The sequence below is a fragment of the Zingiber officinale genome, chromosome 2A, assembly GCF_018446385.1.
Source record: "Zingiber officinale cultivar Zhangliang chromosome 2A, Zo_v1.1, whole genome shotgun sequence".
In the NCBI taxonomy this organism is placed as follows: Eukaryota; Viridiplantae; Streptophyta; class Magnoliopsida; order Zingiberales; family Zingiberaceae; genus Zingiber; species Zingiber officinale.
Window position 1 is genome coordinate 149,891,118 of NC_055988.1, and position 22,154 is coordinate 149,913,271.

The following is a 22,154-nucleotide window of genomic DNA, read 5'->3' on the forward strand; positions in this document are numbered from 1 at the left end:
ACTTAGAGTTAAAAAAAACTACTATACAAAAATTTAAATAAAACTCAGAAACTACAAAATGCAAACACAAAAATTATAAATTTTCAATCTAATTTTGCTTATGATTGATAATTGGCACACGGACTTGGAACCAAAACTTAATCAGTTATTTTTATGAAAATTAATGAACTTAGTACATATAAGATTATTCATGGTCAAAATTTAGAATCAATTTCATAGAAAAATTTAAAAAGATTAAAGATCCGATTAAGATGATTGATGGACTGACACCTCCGAGTGTTGAAGCAGAGTTCCCCTGTAGGTCGGATGTGAGTTGGGTCAGCTCATATCAGATCGGCTTCTATCAGATCGACTCTTATCGGGTTGGTTCCTTTTGGATCGACTACCATCAAGTTGCTTAGTGATCGAGTAGCGAGAGGATTCAGGGATGTCCACTAAAAACACACCTGGCTCCAATAAAGATCGGAAAATTGAGAATACCGAAAAGGGTAAAAGAGAGCTAAGGCATACCTTGACGAAACTCCTCCAATGCTCTAAGTCAGCCCCTGAAAAAGAAGAAAAATAAGTAAGCTAATAGAATTGTATTGTGTGGGCATACCTATGCCCGCTTATATGGTCATCCTTTTAAACAAGCCTGGGAGAGTTGAGGCGGTCCATACTGGGCAGTCTACGCATTTCCCGCACATAAGCCCACGTCCTCAACATATCCACACCACATCTCGTGTGTCCACCCATATCCTCAAAATGTGTCTGTGCCACTCCCTAACCCACCTGCCCAAGTCTCCTGTTGAGTTCGGTTCAAGTCAGATCATGGTTGCACGACTCCGTTTGGTTGGACCCGAGCTCGGTTTCAAGTCGGGTTGATTTAGCTCTGCGTTAACCGAGTCCTGAGTCTCTCACACGGCCATACTGTCTCTACCCTATCAATTAATTTTGGCATTCCTGCTATCTTGTAAATGAAGTGACTCCCCTCTCTCAGCCTCCAATCTCTATTTTGATATTCCTCTTCTTATCAGATCTATTAGTTTGACTTATTTATAAAGTATACATAGATAAGCATCTATAAGTAGGATTGTAGGAGAATTGAAGAGTAAAGACACTTTAGTTTTTCACTTTAAAGTACACGTACAGAGAGTCTTTATGCATGCATGGGGCTTTCAGTGTGCAAGCCTTTATGTAAAGTAAGCAAATGGCAAAAGAATATGAATCTTAAATAAAAGCAGGCACATATCATAGCATATCATATCCAAGTTCATAGAGTCAACCCGTATCTTCTTCAAAATTGTTTGCTTACAAAGACTGATCACTGTCCAACAATGTATGTCGGTATACCGATCATTGTCGTCCAACATTGTTGGCGCCATTGTTTTGATCAGCTCAGATGGTTCAATTTAGTCACTTACTGAAACAAGGATTGCCACATAGGGTTCTAAAGTTTATTGTGAAGTACAGTAAGCAGATAGATCCTTGGCACTCAATGGAACCACAAGACATGGAAACTCAAAGCTACCTATTTGTTAGAAAATTAAAAGCATTTTTTGAGTTGTATTGAGTCATCGACATCCTAAGACTCGTGAAGAATTTCATTGGACAAAAGTATTCCTGAGGTCCACCATGATGTGCCAATTGAGTTCCGACATTCATACTGCAGAATTGATTTAAGCATCAATGTTCTTTTTTTGGTTGTGTTCTTTAGAATAAAAAGAACAATCATTAGAGCATCTTCTTAAATATATGAAAATCTAACATTCAACACAAAAGATGAAGAAAAATGGCATGATGATGATAAAAAGGAACAAGCTGAGTACCTGCCTGTGAAGCTTCCTTTTCTTCTCCCTGCGAATCTATTATCTAATACTATATCACCATTCCAGGAAGCACTGCCTTGGCTTACTTGCCTTTGTCTCCTCCGTAATCTTCTAATGGATCACACAATCTTATATGGGGTTTTGGTTCTCGTCTCTGTTTTCCTCTGTTGCTTGTTTGCAGGTAACTGAGTGCATTTGTTTTCGTTTGCGAAGTTTATCATATAAGCATTTCGTCGAACATCTTTCGTGCAGGAGATTGCACGACCTTCGCCTTCATAAACAGGTGCGACGATACAGTGTGGCCCGGAGTCCTCTCCAATTCCGGCAGCCCTCCACTGAGCGTCACCGGTTTCTCGCTCCCCGCCGGCACCGCAAGATCCCTGCTGGTCCCGTCAGGGTGGTCGGGCCGCTTCTGGGCGCGCACGGGTTGCTCCTTCGACGACGCCGGGCGCGGCTCCTGCGCCACCGGCGACTGCGGGTCCGGGCAGGTGGAGTGCAATGGCGCCGCAGCCGCGCCGCCAGCAACGCTGGTGGAGTTTACGCTGGGCGGCGGCGCTGGCGGGGCGGACTTCTACGACGTGAGCCTAGTGGACGGGTACAACCTGCCGGTGGGGGTGGCGGCGGAGGCGGCGGGGTGCGGGGAAACCGGGTGCGCGGCGGACGTGAACCGCGTGTGCCCGGCGGAGATGAGGGCCGGCGGCGGCGCCGCCTGCCGGAGCGCGTGCGACGCGTTCGGGACGCCGGAGCTGTGCTGTACGGGAGAGTTCGCCAGCCCGAGCACGTGCCGCCCGTCGGCGTACTCGGAGGTGTTTAAGGCCGCGTGCCCCCTGGCGTACAGCTACGCCTTCGACGACGCCACGAGCACCTTCACCTGCGCCGCCGCGCAGCGCTACGCCATCACCTTCTGTCCTAACTCAACTCCCAGGTCCACTTTACTTCTCTAATTAGTAATTACTCATAAATTATAATATGCCCTAAAATAATTATCTTCTATTTTATTTTGTTTTATTTATAATTCAAGAATCTCTTAATTAATTTTCAGTAATTGATTAAACGCACATTTAAAATTATGAAAATTTTAAAAATTTTAAAATACACATCTATTTTAAAATTTTATAATTCAAGATTTCTATTTTACCACTCCCACCAACTACTATAATATTAATTTTAGTATATATTCAATATTAAAATCATACTGATTTTTAAAAGTCATGAATGTTGATTTTTAAAAATCAACCTTACATATTATTTTTAGACAATCTAAAAAATGTCCTAGAGTGTAGCAAAGACTAGGTGTATGACACCTAATGAATCAATTCATAAGATACCCCACCATTACACCCTAAAATTAACGAACTTTAGGGACAATTCATAGGATACTGAAATCCTTGCACCTTTTGTCTTCGGATTCTTCTCATGATCCATTGAGCAACGAGAGAGAGAGAGAGAGAGATAGCGCGCAGAAAAGTTCATGCACAGAAAAGAGGCTTTGCAATTGTTCCTCGTGATCTCTTTCTTCTTTCGCTTTGTTCCTTCTCCACTTCCCCGGATTGTGTGGAGGAGCTCGGTGCATGAGAAAGATACGATTCCAGTCGCTTTGTTTTCAGAGTCTCCTAAAATATTTTTATGTTTTGTTTCGTGTGTGTTTATTATTTCAGCAAGAAAGCGGCGAGCTCTTCCCAAAGTCGCCCTGCACCAAGAACAGCAGGACTGGTGCTACAGGACGACTCATGGCTGGCGAGCCTTGCGACAGGGAGTGCAATGGCCAGGAGAGCGGCGCCTGCTCCGTTGGGAGCTGCTCTTCTTTTTGTTTTCTTGTTGCTATGACTGCAGATTCAAGTAATGGAATTGTTTCTTGGAGATTTTTTTTTTTTTGTTCCTTTTTTTTAGACTTCCGCTGCACTTCAAATTGGACGATCTGTGAGAGAGTTTGATGAGTCAGTAATAAAGTGAGGAGCTGATATTCTCTTCTCCAAGGAAGAAACACATTGAGAAACAGTATTGATAAGAACGTCTAAAAGTTGAAGATAGAGTTTGGTGGGATTCTTATTCCTGCATATCGATCGAACTGTAAATAAAATAATGGGTCTATGAAATTGTATGGTTGTTATTACACAAAAGTTGAACAGAATAAAGCTACGAGTCAGAAAAAACAGATATTTGGGAGCTGAAGTGGTCCTTCTGCGAATATTGGCGGATAAACAAGGATTTTATAAAGTTGAATGGAGTTAATGATCACACTCACCCACCCCCACCGTGGATGAGCTGTCGGAAAAATATGAATATTAAAAAATAGGAAACATCGAGAGTTTCATGATTGATTTATAATGAATCATAATTGCTACGGCAAATGGGATAGGATCTTCGTGTGGACAGTAAAATTAGATGTACTAGTTAATGTGGAAATCACGGTTCAGGAAAAGTCAACTTAAGTATCCCGATTTCGAGCTGGCACCTGAAGTCTAATTAGAGGGATGAGTCAAATCCTGAAAAGGAGTAGGGGCACGGTTCATGTAGCCCGATCGGACGAAGTCAAGTGGACATTTGTAACAACCACATCCAAACGTTCCAAATCCATTGATAAGCACATGAGAAGTTTCTCTTGACAATATCAGTCAGATGATTTCGATCGGACACTCAAGGGGCATAGGTCTCCAAGTCCGATCAAACATGACATGGAATAAATTTGATTCCCTGAGCCTTCAAATGATTAAGACCTATCGAGTAGTTGAGTTATCAAACATCGCTAAGTCCGTTAAAAGTCCTACATCCCTAAAAAGACCTCACGAAAGTTGAATCTCCCAAAACCAATCAAATCTGGTGGTACACTTAATAATCGAACTCAAACCAAGCTGACTCCGCCGAAGAAACATCACTGGGATATCAATCAAATCTGGTGGTACACTTAAATGATACGTGTTCACTACTAAAGGATATCAATTAAATGTTCGTTAATCCGTTTGACCCATCAGCTCATTGTCGCATTTAATACTATGCAAAAGTTTGTTAGAAAATCTCTGAAATGTTTCTTTGCAACCTATATTGGATACATCCTTAGCTACCATCCCTACGATGGAACGACCAGGTGCCATTAGGTATGGAAATAAGATAAATTACATTAGGAGTTATATTATCATGATGAAATGGATCGTTACATGAGCCAACGGAAAAAGTATTATATAAGGGATCTCTTCTCCATGCACATAAGCTCTCTAACATTTTTCATTGTTTATCACCACTATTTTTTATAATTACTCAGATTTAGCCCCTAAACTAAGTAAAGTGTTAGAGTGACTATGGCGGGGGACCCATCTTTGACCCGTCTACTGACGTTTCCTTCTCCCTGTGCCTTCCATGACATGACGAGTTAACTCTTGGCTTTGGATTTTCTCCGTTTGAGGTCCTCCTACGGTTAGCACGCCTCCCACCTCACCAACTGTACATCTGCACCAATTTTAGACAGGAACAATAATTATTAAAGTTATGAATACATGTACAAGAAAAGACTCTCTCACAAGTGAAGCCTTCTAACTTTCTTGGGCTACCAAACAAATTAAAAAATATGAGTAACAATTTGTTTAACCGTCAAGGCCCTATATTATTATCCTATTGAAGAAAAAAAAGTAGTATAATAGTACACTGCAACTGTAATTAAGGTGGCGTTTAGTTCTCTAATAGAAATCAGAATGGGAATGAGTATCATAGTATAGTGGAATGAGAATAGATATGAGATTGTGTATCATTCTTAAAAATAATGTTTGGTTAGTTGAATATTTTCAATCGGAATGAATCTAAATTTCTGTTTTTACCCTTAGAGAAAAATAAGAGGAAAAATTAGATGGAAGAGAAAGTTGAATGTGAGATAAACATATGATGAGAGAGAAAGTGTGATGAGAAAGAATGAAGAGAGAGAAAGTGTGATGAGAGAAAATGAGGAGAGAGAGTGTGATAGGAGAGTTTGAGAAGAGAAAAAGTATGATAAGAGAAAGTGTGCTGAGAAAGAAAGAATGATACTAAAAATGAAGAGGGAGAAAGTGTGATGAGAGAAAATATGGAGAGAGAGTATATTAAAAGAGATTGAGGAGAGAGAAAGTATGATGAGAGAGAAAGTATGATGAAAAAAAGAAGAGAGAGAAAATAATGAGAGAGTGTATAATGAGAGAGAATATAGACAGAAAATTATAGAGAATCTGTGATGAGAGAGAATGAGGAGAGAGAGTGTGATGGAAGAAAATGAAGAGAGAAAAAGTGTGATGAGAGGAAATATGGAGAAAGAGCGTATGGTAAGAGAGATTGAGGAGAGAGAAAGCATGATGAAAAAATTAGGAGAGAATGAAGAGAGAAAATAATGAGAGAGTGTGTGTTATGAAAGAGAATATAGAGTGATCCGGTGGTAAGAACAGAGACCCCCCTCTGAGGGAAGTCAACGCCACGTGGAAGTCAAAGGGTCAAACGACCGACTAGAGAAGGGGAGACCGGTCGGCCGAACGGGGTCTCAGCGGAATCAAAAACAACCTGACAGGGAGTCGGGTCTCCGACGCTCATGGGGAACAGGGTCGCCGGGCTGATCGGGGAGCCCGCTCTGCCGAAGGCATAAAGTAGCAATACTGCGAACAGTCCATAGAGCACACGACCGGGAATCTCTCGAGCGGACCAGCACGTACGACCGGCCGGACGTGAGGTGATTGCCGACCGGCCAGATGCTCGGCATGGGATAAGAAGAGACAAAAGGACAAGGGAACATCTTCTGACAGCGGGTATGTTCGACGACCAGGTCATACACAGGATCTTACGACAGAGGGTTCCGCTGTCCCATCAGAGATGTGCTCGGACTGTAGCAGTATGGTGTCAGTTAAGCTCTTCTGACAAGCTCATACTGAGGTATGGTTAGAGGACACGTATTCGCCTCGGTAGGTGTGCGTGAGCCTCTTCACAGCTCTATATAAGGAGCCTCACACTTCGCCGGAGGTAGGCATTCTCGCATATTCAGAGCCACTTTCTCGTCTTCCTCTTGCCTAACTTGAGCGTCGGAGGGTCGTCGCCGGGAACCCCTTCCCGGCTCGACTTCCTTGCAGGTTCGCCGGAGAATCACACGACTGGTCGAAGATCTATGTCAGCAATTCGGAGAGCACCACGTGCCCAGCGTCCGTTGATTCAGCGTTCGGACAGGATCAATTTGGCGCCGTCTGTGGGAACGCTCCTGCATCCGATCGGAAGCAATGGACAAAGCTGGACGACCACACTCAGTGATGCTCTCCACAGAGGAGCTCGACGCTTTGATCGAGACAAGAGCAGCTAAGCTTGTGGAACAGAGACAGAAGTCGCAAGCCGAGCGGATTGAGCAGCAAGCGACATCAGCATCAGGGGGCCGAGCGGAAGCACCGCATGCCACGGTTCCATTTCATCGGGCCCTATTCCGCACGCCTCCTGAAGCCGCAGCAGTTAATCGTGATCGAGGATCTTCATCAGACGAAGTGTCAATACGAGACAATAGAAAAGGCAAGGCCCCCCGAGCGGACACCTCCCCCGAGCGGATCAACCGTCAGTTTTCGGAGGCCATCTTACGGGACCCTCTGCTAAAGCACTATATGCCCCCGGCGATCGGTGAATACAATGGAACCACCGACCCGGACGATCACCTGGGTAAGTTCGACAACACAGCCACCCTTCATCAATACACAGATGGAGTAAAGTGTCGAGTGTTCCTTACCACCCTCTCGGGATCGGCGCAATGGTGGTTTCGGAGGCTGCCGGACGGATCCATCACAAGTTTCAAAGCGTTCCGCACGACCTTCCTCCACCATTTTGCAAGCAGTCGGCGCTACCAGAAGACTAGTGTCAGCTTATTCGCCATCAAGCAAGAGCCCAGAGAGCCGCTCAGAGCTTATATACGATGATTCAACCAGGTGACCATGGACATTCCAACGGCCACCTCAGAGACGATGATGAATGCGTTCACGCAAGGCCTCATGGACGAGGACTTCTTCCGCTCGCTCATTCAGAAGCCGCCCCGAGACTAGATCATATGTTACACCGGGCCAATGAATACATCAATGTGGAGGAAGCTCAAGCGGCCTGAAGGAAGGAAACTCCAACCGAGCGGGCTCCCCCTGCCGAGTAGAAGACCGTCGAGCTCCGATGTTAAAATTCGAGAGTCGAGCCAGCGACTATAAACCCTCCGAGCGGAAGACCGTCGAGCTTCGACGTTAAAAATCGAGAGTCGAGCCGGCGACTATAAACCCTCTGAGTGGAAGACCGTTGAGCTCCGATGTTAAAAATTGAGAGTCGAGCCGGCGACTATAAACCCTCCGAGCGGAAGACCGTCGAGCTCCGACATTAAAAATCGAGAGTCGAGCCAGCGACTATAAACCCTCCGAGCGGAAGACCGTCGAGCTCCGACGTTAAAAATCGAGAGTCGAGCCGGCGACTATAAACCCTCCGAGCGGAAGACCGTCGAGCTCCGACATTAAAAATCGAGAGTCGAGCCAGTGACTATAAACCCTCCGAGCGGAATACAATAAAGAGCTCGTCTTGTTAGTCGTTTGGTCGTTCGGCCAATGAACCAAAGGTACTTCGCGTGAACGTCTATTGAAAATCCTCTTTGCGAAGCAAGATATATTCAGCCGAGCGTACAAGCTACGCAAAATACTTCGTAAAAAAAAAAAACCTTTTCAAACACGAGAAAGGTGTGATGAGAGCCGAGCGGGACAACACTCATATTGAGTAGCAAAAGAGAAAGCGAGTAAAAGGATAACATTATAGAAATTAAGGCCGAGCGACCGAATTACAAAAAAAGAGGATAGTTTTTGGCCGAGCGGCCGAATTACACATATGCTTCCTACTCTAAATACTCGTAGAGATCCTTCGGGATGTTGTTAAGGAGTGTTGCCTGGTCCTGAGCGGGGATAACAGCGGAATCGGGAAGTTGCCCTTTGGACTTCAAATATTCTGTCGTGGCATTCATGGCAAGTTCAAAGGTCATGTACATCCGCTCGCAAACTTTCTCCGAAAATTCGACCGAACGGATGTAATTTTGTCTCAGGGCGGCGACCCCGGTTTGGCTCGGCCTCTTGATATTCTTTAAGTGCCGCTCGGGAAGCATCGACGGCTGCCTGGTGTTCTTGTAAAGCAGTCTCGAGCTTCGCCACCTCATCCGATCGGGCAATCTTCTCGTTGGCCAGTTGCTCCATCAACTTCTTTACTTTTTGCTCCAGCCCCCCGAGCCTCTACGTTCTTCTTCTCCAGATCGGAGATAGCCATTTTCTTCCGCTCGGTGGCCAGGCTTATCTTGCGATCCAGTGATTTGTTCAGGCGATCAAGTTCGGCCAGATTGTGCGACTGGTCGGCCGTCTTCTTCCGCTCGGCCTCCAGTAAATCTTGGGTCTTTTTGAGCTCTTTTTGCAGCTCGGCGTATGATGGACCTTGTGAGCCGGAAGGGCCGCCCGGAGCCTTCAGCTTCTTTAATTCTGCGTCCACCATCGCCAGACGACTGCAAACGGCGATCTCCTCCACCCATCTCTGTCACGAGCAAAGTTGTTAGAATCCGGTCGGAGAGAATGCGTAAAAGACTAGAAAACAAACTTACCCCATTGACCTGTTGCATGTGGTTGTTGGCCAGATTACTGATGGGAATCATTGCGACGCGTGCCCAAGCGTCGGCCCACATTTCAGCTAAGGGCCCTTTCATTGTGATCAGGTGCTCGGGCGTTGTTGGCTGATCGACTTCGGGCATTTATTCCTCGGTGGGGAGATGCAGGGAGACTCGGATTGTGCGGCGCCGACCGGGCATTGTCTGGGCGGAAGCCGGGGAAGGATCAGAGGCCGGCGCCGAAAACAGCGACAAAATCGCTAAACGTTGGACTTTGCGGGGAGCAGGTGGAAGGGCGCTGATCGGAACGGCCTCAAGGGGGTCTGCAGACGCGTCTAGTTGGGAGGGCGTCCGATCGGACGAAATCGCCTCCACCTCTTGTGCTTTGCCTCGAGAAGCGGCGGTGGCCCGCTCGGACGGATGGACCGCAGATGTAGCCGAGCGGAGTGGTGTATCAGCTCGGCGCCTCTTTTGTCGGAGGGGGCGCTCTTCCTCTTGAGCCGAGCCCTCCAACCGAACGGAAGGATCTCGACTAGCAGTTGCGCCAGCCGCTGGCTCCGGGAGAGAAGCCTGGGTGGCCGACTCTCCAGCATTTGTCTCACTCTCGCCTTCGTTGGAGCCGACCGGCTGAATGCCCAATTGCTCCATCTCTTTGGCCGCTGCGGCCTCGAGTGCCGCCGCCTTCTTTTTCAAAATTCCAGCCATCACCGACTCCATGACGATGTTCACTGCAAAGGAAAACAGAGAAAATCAGTTAGCAATTAAAACGAATGCACAAAGTAAAATTCTTACCGAAGTCGCTCGGAAGGGGGGTCCTGGTCGGACTCAGACCGAATATATACATCACCCCTTCAGGCAGAAATTTGTTGATGTCAAACCTCAGACCGGCCAGCATGTTGGCAGCATGAAGATAGTCCGATCGAGTTTTGAACCTTTTGAGCTCTGGTGAAGTTGGTGGTCCGATCTGCCACTTCGTTAGGAAGGGGGCCCGCTCGGGCATACGAAGGTAGAAGTAGAATTCTTTCCAATGCTTATTAGAAGAAGGAAGTTTATTGAAGAAAACTAAACCGGGTCGAGCCTGGAACATATATGTGCCCAGCTCGGACTGTTTAGGGTAATAAAAATAATAGAAAACCTCCAGTCGGAGGGGGATGTGGTGGATTTTGAACAGGACAACGACACCGCATAAAAGGCGAAAAGTATTGGGGACTAGGCTTCCGAGCGGAATGCCGAAAAAATTACAGATTTCAACGATGAAGGGATGAATGGGAAACCGCAGACCGGCTGTGAACTGGTCGCGGAAAACACAAAAGGTTCCGCGCGGCGGTTTGTGAGGCCGAGCGGAGGAAGTGGGTAAGATGATTTCAAAGTCAGATGGGATGTCAAAATTTTCCATCAAAATATCGACGTCGCGCCGATCGAAGCGCGACTCCATGATAGTATACCATGGGCCGAGGGCTTGGTCTAGAGGTTGGGAGGAGCTAGCCATTGACCGAGCGGACAAAATCAAAAAAGGCGAAGAAAGGTAGAGGATAGGAGAAACAGCAAACGAAACGATACCCTGATGATCGAAACTCGGGAAAGAAATGCAAAGAAAATACAAGAACCAAAGAGAGAAAGAAGGAGAGCCTTACAACGAAGAGGAGGATCGAGGAAAGCGCACCAGAGATCGCCGAAAACAGAAGAGCAAGATCGCCGGAAATCTGGAACGCGAGAAATAGCGGTAAGCACGCGACAGCAGAAATGCGGCGAAGGCGGAGAAAGCGAAGGCTTTATAGGGTAGAACCCGAGCGGCCTCCACCGTCGGATTCAGGTCGCGAGAACCGAAGCACGCATCAGGCCGTCCATTTCAAATTGCCTCGGTCTCGTCGCCAGCGACGCCGCCGCCGTACGATGACGGCAGCAATGCCACGTGGCATTCCACCACGGGAGAGCATTTAATAAGCGCCTTATCGAGGCACAGAGTGCGTGCTTGGCTTTAATGACGGAGATTGGCGTGAATTCCGAGGAGATCCGAGGGATGGTGGCGTTGACTGAGGCCGTAGTTAGCACCACATGGGCCGAGCGGAGGATGGTTTCTTGGATTGTTAGGATGTATACTTAAAGCCTAGCTTTTGGTATAAACATTTATCTAGAAATAAGAATCACATTAGTCAAATGTCTACATTTATGATAAATATAATTGTTCAATTAATTTATATTGTAGATAACATGGTGTGTGTGGTGTCACACACAGAAGATCATGTTATCGGTTCCTTATAAATTATAAACAGTAGCTCATGACCAAGATGGAAAGGAACAAACCATTGGAAGGTCGTAGTGTAATTAGGTATTAGTTTATCTTAACTATATAATTACACTAGTACACTTAGAGTGTATTGAGTAGGACCATTTGAGGTCGTTTCTTTTATATTGACTTTATAAAGGAACAAAGACCTCAGTTATTATGGAAGTGTGTGCTCTTAATCCTAATATAATAACAAGCACATATATTTGATATTTATTCCTTTTATTTATCAATGGGTGAGATTTAGTTCGATAAATCAATAAGCCCGATAAGTTGGGAAATGATATCACTTATAGTGTGTGTTGTTGATTATAGAAGAAAACTGTGTCCTAGTGATCTAGGTTGAGAATGTCCCTAAGAGGAGCTCATAAGGATTGTCATGTTAAACCCTACGGGTGGACTTAGTCCGACATGACAATGAAGTTGAGTGGTACTACTCTTGGAGCTAGATATTAATTAAGTGAGTTGTCAGTAACTTACTTAATTAGTGGACATTCGACATCTTAAACACAGGGAGACTAACACACTCATAATAAGAAGGAGCCCAAAATGTAATTTGGGATTGGTGCGGTAGTTCAATAATAGTTCTCTAGTGGAATGAATTATTATTGATAAAATTAAGTTGTGTGTTCGGGGCGAACACGGGATGCCTAATTTTATCGGGAGACCAAAATCAATTCCTCCTCTCGGTCCCTATCGTAGCCTCTTAATTATAGAGTACTATACCCACCTATACTCACCTTCTTACCCATCCCATAGGGGCCGGCCAAAGTTTGGTTCATGGGTGCTTCAAGGTGGCCGACCCTAGCTTGGGTTCAAGCTTGGTGTGGCCGACCTAAATTTAAATAAAAGGATTTTTATTTTTAAAAATTTTCTTATGTGGATAACATGATTTAAAAGAGAGTTTAAAAATTTAAATCTTTCCTTTTATAAGATTCTACAAAAGATTAAGAGAAGAGCTAAATCTATTTCCTTATTTGTAGATTAAAAGGTTGATTTTAATTTTGGTAAAAACTTTCCTATTAATCATGTTTATTATTTAAAAGAAAGTTTAAAAATTAAAAAAATTCTCTTTTATTAGTTTCTACAAAAGATTAAGAAAAGATTTAATATCTTTCCTTATTTGTAGATTAAAAGAGATTTTAATTTTTAGAGATAACTTTCTTTTTATCCACATGTTAAAAGAAATATTTTAATTTATAAATTTTCCTTTTTATTAACCAATCATGAAGGAAAAAATTATTGAAGAAATTTTTTATATATTTCCGGAAGCAAATAAGGAAATTTTAATTTGTGTTTAAAATTTTATTTGCTTGGAAAATTTATGGTGTGGCCGGCCATTGTAAATTGAAAAGAAAAATTATTTTTAATTAAATAAATTTTCCTTTTCAATGGCAAAAGAATTAAGGATGTTTTTATTAAATTTTCCTTATTTGCCAAGACCAAGGATTATAAAAGAGGGGGTAGAGAAGGTTTTATGGTGAACAACTCTATTCTATTTTCTCCCTCTTTTTCTTCCTTGGTGTGGCCGGCCATCCTCTCCTCCTCTCTTCTCTTTGATGGCCGAGATTCATATGGTGGCCGGATCAAGTTTAGAGAAGAAGAAGGAGAGAAAGAAAGTTTTGTTTCTAGCATCCCTTGGAGCATGGTGGTGGTGGCCGAACCTCTTCATCCTAAGAGAAGTTTTGATGGCCGAAACTTGTAAGGAAGAAGAAGGTGCTTTGTGGTTCTCATCTCGGAAGATCATTGCCCACACAACGTCCGAGGTTAGAAGAGGAATACGGTAGAAGATCAAGAGGTCTTTCTAAAAGGTATAACTAGTATTTTTCCTTTCCGCATCATACTAGTTATTTTTGGAAATAATACCAAATACAAGAGGCATGCGATTCTAGTATTTCGAATTTGTTTTCGATGTTGTGTTCTTTTGTTTTTTCTTTTCCTTGTGATTTGATTGTTCTTTTCGGTTGACCTAAAGTTATTTAAGGAAATTAAATATTAACTTTCCTTAAAAGGCTTTGTCTAGTCGGTGGTGGTTGTTCCCATATCCAAGAAGGCCATGTGCCTTGCCACGTCAGTACTGGAAGCCAATTTTGGAAATTAATATTTAATGAAATTAGTAACCTAGGTGATTTGGATCGAACGTGTTAAGTTCCGCAGGAGATCCGAGTCTAAACCTAAAAGAACAAATAGATTAAACTTTGGATCAAACGTGTTAAGTTCCGCAGGCGATCCAAGTTTAATTTAAAAGAACACATGGTAGCTAGGAAAAGGTTCAGACCTTTGTACAAAATTTTTGTACAGTGGAACCATTAGGTTTTCCGAGTAGCAACCAACATGGATGAGCCGCTTGGCGAAACAATCGTCCAGTCAGTCGGACTAATCGCCTCCTTCGACTAGACTTGAAGGGGAGGCAAGTGATCTGGTTGTAAGAACAGGGACCTCCCTTTGAGGGAAGTCAACGCCACGTGGAAGTCAAAGGGTCAAACGGCCGACCGGAGAAGGGGAGACCGGTCGGCCGAACGGGGTCTCAACGGAATCAGAAACAACCCGATGGGGAGTCGGGTCTCCGACGCTCATGGGGAACAGGGTCGCCGGGCTGATCGGGGAGCCCGCTCGGCCGAAGGCATAAAGTAGGAATACTGCGAACAGTCCACAGAGCACACGACCGGGAATCTCCCGAGCGGACCAACACGTACGACCGGCCGGACGTGAGGTGATTGCCGACTGGCCAGATGTTCGGCATGGGATAAGAAGAGACAAAAGGACAAGGGAACATCTTCTGACAGCGGGTATGTTCGACGACCAGGCCATACGCAGGATCTTACGACAGAGGGTTCCGCTGTCCCATCAGAGATGTGCTCGGACTGTAGCAGTATGGTGTCAGGTAAGCTCTTCTGACAAACCCATACTGAGGTATGGTTAGAGGACACGTATTCGCCTCGGTAGGTGTGCGTGAGCCTCTTCACAGCTCTATATAAAGAGCCTCACACTTCGCCGGAGGTAGGCATTCTCGCATATTCAGAGCCACTTTCTCGTCTTCCTCTTGCCTGACTTGAGCGTCGGAGGGTCGTCGCCGGGAACCCCTTCCCGGCCCGACTTCCTTGCAGGTTCGCCGGAGATCCACACGACCGGTCAGAGATCTACGTCAGCAATTTGGAGAGCACCACGTGCCCAGCGTCCGTTGATTCAGCGTTCGGACAGGATCATAGAGTAAAAATGGTAGAGAATGTGTGATGAGAGAGAATGAAGACAAAGAAAATATGTTGAGAGAGAAATGTGATGATAGAATGAGGAGAGAGAAAAGTATGATGAGAGATAACAAGGAGAGAAAGTGAAATAAAAGAAAAATTGAACAAATATATTAAGGGTATTTTTGTCCAAACTTAATGTTTATTCTCATTCCATCAAAACCCAAGGGAGAGGGTGAGTTTTATCCATACCCAAATTTTTAGGATTCATTTCAAAATCTCAATTCCATTCTCATCAACTAAATATAAGATTTGGGAATGAATTCATTTCTTTATTTCCAAACCTCTAAATCAAACGTCACTTAAGATTTAAATCGTCAATACTTAAAAATTGATTTAATACATTATCATTACACCATAAGCGTTAGGCTTCTCATTCTTAGCCCAATAACTTAATTTATAATTGGACATGACCCCTATTAAAAAATAGTTCAGATCTTCTATCCCCATTTTTCTCTGTCCCCGTGTCCCACTGTCGATCGGACGGATCAAATTAAATCTTAAGGCATCATGACATCTTTAAAATATGTACAGCATCCTCATGATGTGTAATGATGCTTTAAGATTTAATTTAATCCGTCCGATCGACAGTGAGACATGGGAACAGAGAAAAATGAGGACAGAAAATTTGAACTGATTAAAAAATGATTATTATCAATCTAACTTAGGTCACTCAACCATCGGACCGATCCACTGGGCATTTGGCGGGGCCGGACCGATCCACTGGGCCCGCCCGAACGTCGTGCAGAGGCCACTCTGGACAATTCGCGTTCCACCAATGACCAAACCGGCGCGCCATTTGTATCACCACCGTAACAAACTCTCTCCCTTTTCCGTCTCCCGTCCCTTCTTTTCCTCCTCCACCACCATCTCCTCCTCTTCCCGTCCATGGATTCTCCACACCATTACTCGCCTCCACCTCCGTCCGCGCCTCCCCTTCCCTCGACCTCCTCCTCGTACCCTTCCATTGACTTCTCCGACCTCCCCGACGAAGTCGACAGCCCCAGGCACTCCTCCTCCAAGGCCACACTCCTCCGCGTCCCCGGCGCATTCCTCCACCTTGTCGATAAGCACCTCAGCGTCGAGCTTGCCTCCGGAGAGCTCTCCATCGTCAGCCTCCGCCAGAGCGACAGCTTCGTCGCTGTCCTCGTTCGCGTCGGCGGATCCGATGACCCCGATGCTGTCCAGTGGCCCCTTACTCGCGATTCTGCCGCCGTCAAGCTCGACGAATCACATTACTTCTTCTCCCTCCGCGTCCCCGGCGGCGACGTAGGGCATTCGCCCGACGTGTTCAGTTACGGCCTCACCTTCGCCTCGAAGGGGCAGGAGGACCTCCTGAGGGACTTCGATCGGATCTTGGAGACCTACGGGAGCTTCTCGGTTCAGAAGGTGAAAGGGGCGGCGGAGGCAGTGGATGGATCGGTGGCGGGGGAGGTGACGCCCGCGGAGGCGATGCAGGAGGCGGCGATGAAGGAGATGATGGAGGAGCGATCGGCGGCGTATTGGACGACGCTGGCGCCCAATGTGGAGGATTACAGCGGGCTGGTGGCGAAGGCCATCGCGGCAGGGTCGGGCCAGGTGGTGAGGGGGATTTTATGGTGCGGGGATGTGACGGTGGAGCGGCTTAAGTGGGGGAACGATTTGCTCAAGGAGAGGATGGAGCCGAACACGAACGCCCAGGAGATCACCCCGGAAACCTTGGAGAGGATCAAAAGGTGAAATCTCTTGGCCCAAATTTTTGACAACACGAAGGATTGATTTTCTCTATCTTTCTTTGCCTTTCCATTTTCCAGCTATCTGCACGGGAGAGAGACAGATGAAGAACACCTATTTTTCAGAATGTGATAGGAATTTTCTTATTAATCATTCTAGATTTTTTTTTTTTCAGTATATACATTTCTAGATTAGGGATTTGAGTCTACACATGTAGTTAGTCTTTATTAGTTGTATAGAAATACAAGCTTCAATTACCATATTCTTTTGAAATGAAATTTAAGATGAACTTCGATCTCAAAATAAGAGGGGCACCTCAGATTCCTTGTTTTCATTTGAATTAGTAGTGACCATGACTAACAAATCATTAATTCTAATTTATAGGATGGATCTATTAGTAATGACATATTCAAGAGATTTTAATACTTAGATATATTTAGACCCTATGTTAACTGATATTTGATTTTATATCTTGAAGTATATGAGGGTAAAAACAAGGCTTAAGAGCAACTGAGCTGACAAAAGATATTGATGCTGAATTTTAGGGTTAAAAAATTCACCAAAATGTCAGAGAAGGTTGCAACAGGAGTGTTATCTGGGGTTGTCAAAGTTTCAGGATATGTTACATGCACAGTTGCAAATTCCAGAGCAGGGAAGAAGTTTTTTGACATGTTACCTGGAGAAGTTGTTCTTGCTTCTCTTGATGGATTTGGTATGTCATATTTGAATCCTCTGCTTTTCCTTTTCCAGATAATTTATATCATCTATTTTTTCGTATTTCTTTTGCTCGGATGAATGGAAAAGTTGAAGTGTTCTTGTCATCTCAATAATTTCAGTCTACTGTTTAGGCTAACCTTAGATCATGGTCGATCAAATCCCCCCGCAAAAAAAAAACCTATTAATTAAATGAGAATTTTCGTATGTGTTGTCTGTCATGTCATGTTTTCTTCAGTAACTGCAGGAACATTGTTTGTCCAGCAACTTTTCTTGAAAAAAGTGTTTGCCCTGCAATTTATTTTTTCCTAATCCTCATTGGCAGACTTTTTTTTTTGCATCTTTTTTCCCGGAATGCTTTGGTACTTTTTAAGAAAATATTGAGCAAGCTTTAACCAACATTTTTTGGCATGTTGTTCTTAGGAGCTTTTGCTTTCCATCTAACTATTGTATAGGAGAGAGACTATAATAAACGTAAAATGTTTTAGTTGTGTATAATAATATTTTTTTAAAAAAATTCTTCCAAAGTAGAATATCTTATGTGGTTATTGCATGAAGGGGTAAAAGAATCTAACTTGAGTCAAATGGTTAGTTAGTCTGATAGCTAATTGGTTGGGTCAAGTGACCTAGGTGGGCCAGCGTGTCTTGTTAGACCAGGTGGTTCGAGATGGTCGAGCAGTTCGAATGAGTCAATTAGTCCAATCTGACAAGGTGATTTGATGATGTCAATTGTTCAAATCATTTCGGTTAAGGTATGTCAATTTTTTGGGAGGGTTGAACATGTTAAGTCTAACCGTTCAAGTTGACTAGCTAGCCTAGGCAAACAAAGTGGGTTTGTCGGTCCGGATGGAATGAGCATCTAGCAAGCCTGAGCGAGTTGGGCGGTCTAGGTTAGTTGTTGGTATAAATGGATGGGGTGGGTTAGATGATTTGGTCAATCCATGCAATTTAGGCTGGCTCACAAGTGATGTGTGCACCTAATTGTTGAATTCCTTTGAAGGCAAGTATCAGATGTATCATGTTGGGGTTGCAACGTTGCAAACATAATTTCACATTGAAAACACATGAGAAAAATCATGGGTTTATAAAGAGAAAGATATCTCCATTGACATGAGGCCTTTTGTGTAGAGCCCAAGAGCAAAACTATGAGGGCTTAGGCCCAAAGTGGACAATATCATGCAATTGTGGAGATATCTAAATTCTTTTCGATCCAACAATTGGTATCAGAGCCCGGACTGCCAGAAGGTTTAATCGCTGACTGTGCATAAGAGCTATGGTCTGATTGAGCCATGTGGTTACAATATTGACCTCGAGTAAAAAAAGCGGGGGCTCCTATGTTCGGATCAAGAGGACCAGACACCAGGCAGGAAGTCCTAGTTGCGGTTAGGCAAAGAAGTCCTAGTAGGTCGAGTGGACCAAGGGGCAGGAAGACCTGGTGGGTCGAGGATCGGACGTGGGGCCTGTGGTCCTTTGTTTGAGGAGGGGATTGTTGGGGTTGCAAGGTTGCAAACATAATCCCACATTGAAAACACATGGAAAAAATCATGGGTTTATAAAGAGAAAGATATCTCCATTGACATGAGGCCTTTTGGGTAGAGCCCAAGAGTAAAACCATGAGGGCTTAGGTCCAAAATGGACAATATCATACAATTATGGAGATATCTAAATTCTTTTCGATCCAACACATCAAACGCTCTTAAACTACCTCCACTAAAAACAAGAACAGTTAATAGACATTAGTCTATTTTTTTCTAGAAAAAAGGACAGTACATTTATTCACATGCATACCAATACTTTATTGTATCACTAATGAGTTTTCAATTACAATTACAGGAAAAATCAACGTCATAAACATTGAAAGAAATTTTCTTCCAAAAAACCATTGAATGAAGTTGGTCTAGCTTCTAGGGAATATAGTAACAGCTAATATTTAATCATTGTTTAAGCAAAAGTTTAGTGAATGAACCTAGAAGAATCATTCACTTCTTGAATTATCTCTCCACACTTATTACTAACTAGCAGCACTTTTCTCCTGTTGTGCTAACAGGCAAGATATGTGACGCATTTGAAGTGGCTGGAAAGAGTGTTTTATCTACATCTTCAGTTGTGACCACTGGACTTGTATCTCACAAGTATGATTCTCCATAAATATCGGATTTTTTTTTATCTGGGTGAACCATATAAGTTTAGTGAACATGTATCTTAATGTTGAATTTTGTATATGTAACGTGCACTTCTTCCATGTTGGCTTGTGGAACTTTGAGGCCATTCACGTGACCTCGGTAGCTCAATATATGCCAGGAAATACAATTGCCATGCATAGACACTGAAGTTAATTTTTGGTTTTTCCTAAGAAAGTTACATGATCAGCCTTTTTTATGTTTTTATGTTAAGTTTCTTTAGAAGAGATTTGAAACTTAATGTAACACAGCTTGTCTTCAGTATCATGGCATTTTGAAACTCTTCAGGGGTGTGCGCATGTAAATGAGAAGAATAACATGCATGTTAAAACCACAAAATGATAATTTTACTTGAGGATCATTTAATTAAATCTTTAATAGGTACCACAGGCCGAAATCTATATAATTTTTTCTTAGTTAATCAATTATTTCATGACTACTTCAGATTCTGACCTTCATGATTTTTAAAACTTGATCGTCTTTCTTAGAGAGGGTAATTTGTATATTTGATCTCACAAGTTAGGACTATAATTGAGCACTCTCCTCTCCCGATAATCAAGTTGAATCATGCTTAGATCATTATTTCAAGAAAATATGATAATAAGAAATTGGAATAGTAATCGAAAGTCTCATAGACTCAATTTATTTAGTTACATCTTGTCATTAGGATTTCAATCTAACAACATTACATCAGAAGAGAGAATTGGATCTCATAGACTCAATTTTTTTTAAAAACAAATTTTAGAGATCCGTATAATCTTATTTTGATCTTGCTTTAAATCACTTCTTTTAACAAGCCATATGGGTGCTTCATTGTTTCAGGTATGGAGAGCAAGCAGCTGAAGCAGCAACCGAAGGTCTTGATGCTGCAGGGCATGCTGTGGGTGCTGCATGGACTGTGTTCAAGATCAGGAAGGCTGTTGACCCCAAGAGCTCCATTAAACCCCACATCATCACCAAGACTGCAGTAAAAGCTATGGCGGATGATCTAAGAGCTAAGCACGACAAGTAGACTTTCTAGAAATCCTCATCTCTATTAGTCTTTTACTTGGTCATACTTTGTTCTAATTCTTTATTTTTTCTTCAAATTTCATCATGAACCTGTGAAAATTCAAATTTGATATAAATAAAAATGTTGTCTTGGTGATTCTCATAATCTTTTGTCACCGAGTAATTAACATAGATGCTATATTTGTGGTGCTATCTCCATCTTCTAATATAATTGGTTTTTCATTTATATAACTAAAATGAATTGCAATTACTTCATACAGAAGATTAAGATAAGAACTATAGGGAGTTTTTCGGTAGTATATAAAGAGTGATACAAACCTATGTTTTATTGAGGCTCCGGTGCTCTCGCTTAAGTTCCAACGTAGCCTGTGAGATTCCAAATAATATAAATTTGGTCTAGTCCAATTTCTATAATTAATATTCTAGTGCTTAAGGAAATTTTGTGTTGCACATCATTAGTGAAATTGCCATTGCATGGATATTATAGACGCATAATAAAAGGTTGTCTACCTTATTAATTTAATAACTCTAATGCTCATATTAAAGCTAGCAGCTTATTTTAAATGGCAAAAATCAAAAGGATACCTTTTTTTTTTCAAATTGTTAAAAGGGCACCCCACTTTGATTTTTTATCACAAGGGCACCCCACCCCTGCAAAATGACACAACTATCATCTCGTACTATTCTCATTATTATCCTACCTATATTCCTTTCCTAAATCCTAAATTGGTCAAGCGCGTTGTAGCAGCTGCAAAACCGTTCATAGCTGCTACACAGTTGTAGCAGCTACAACTTCGTAACTGCTACAACATGGAATTTTTTTTTAGGTTAAAATTGTTCGAAACCTTCGAAAAAAATTTAAATGATGTTTTTTAACTTGAAATTAGACCATTATGGGTTTCATCCCTTAACTAGTTGTAGATCTCTGAATGAGCTTCAATTTGATATATTGTGCATCCTATGATTCAACCCAAATCAAAAGTTATGGTCTATGGTTTCGTAGTTGTTACAACTGAGTTGCCACGTAGTTGTAGCAGCTACAGTTTCATAACTACTACAATGTGCCCGACCAGTTCAGGATTTAGGCAAGATAATAATGAAAACAGTACTGGAAAATAGTTGTGTAAATTTACAAGGGGTGGGGTGCCCTTTTGATAAAAAATTAAAGTGTGGCTCCCTTTTGACGATTTGGAAAAAAGCGCCCTTTTGATTTTTGCCCTATTATAAACTAGAAAGTTGTAATAATAAAAAAAAACATAGACTAGAAACGACAATGGAATGCAAGCATAATACTCACATTCAGGTAAATAAGACTTACTGAGATAAGGGAGCACACATTGACAATCCCTAGAAACGACAATGGAATGCAAGCATAATACTCATATTCAGGTAAATAAGACTTACTGAGATAAGGGAACACACATTGACAATCCCTTCAACCTCTTCATTGCCTTTTAGGTGGTGGATATAGATAGCAACATGAAAACATGACATTTTCTATGATCAGGTTTTCATTGCCTTTTAGGCGGTGGATATAGATAGCAATATGAAAACATGGCATTTCCTATGTTCAGGTTTTCACAGCCTTATAGGTGGTGCATTGGT

The 22,154-nt window shown here is 43.0% G+C and overlaps 2 protein-coding genes and 1 long non-coding RNA gene across 3 annotated transcripts; 2 read left to right on the forward strand and 1 right to left on the reverse strand.

Moving 5' to 3' along the window:
* Nucleotides 1–104: 104 nt before the first annotated feature.
* On the reverse strand, nucleotides 105–2,767 carry LOC122042652. Its single transcript, XR_006129329.1, has 3 exons — nucleotides 1,809–2,767; nucleotides 511–545; nucleotides 105–434 (listed from the first exon to the last, which is right to left on the reverse strand). It is a non-coding gene; the product is annotated as an uncharacterized LOC122042652 (long non-coding RNA).
* LOC122042651 (thaumatin-like protein 1) lies at nucleotides 1,869–3,675 on the forward strand. Its single transcript, XM_042602884.1, has 3 exons — nucleotides 1,869–1,989; nucleotides 2,061–2,733; nucleotides 3,467–3,675. The coding sequence occupies exons 1-3, from the start codon at nucleotides 1,923–1,925 to the stop codon at nucleotides 3,633–3,635; spliced, it is 909 nt and encodes a 302-aa protein (XP_042458818.1). The 5' UTR covers nucleotides 1,869–1,922; the 3' UTR covers nucleotides 3,636–3,675.
* A 12,051-nt stretch (nucleotides 3,676–15,726) lies between these two features.
* On the forward strand, nucleotides 15,727–20,703 carry LOC122040147 (protein EARLY-RESPONSIVE TO DEHYDRATION 7, chloroplastic-like). The gene is made up of 4 exons (XM_042599492.1): nucleotides 15,727–16,646; nucleotides 17,190–17,356; nucleotides 19,406–19,490; nucleotides 20,361–20,703. The coding sequence occupies exons 1-4, from the start codon at nucleotides 15,820–15,822 to the stop codon at nucleotides 20,548–20,550; spliced, it is 1,269 nt and encodes a 422-aa protein (XP_042455426.1). The 5' UTR covers nucleotides 15,727–15,819; the 3' UTR covers nucleotides 20,551–20,703.
* Nucleotides 20,704–22,154: the final 1,451 nt, after the last annotated feature.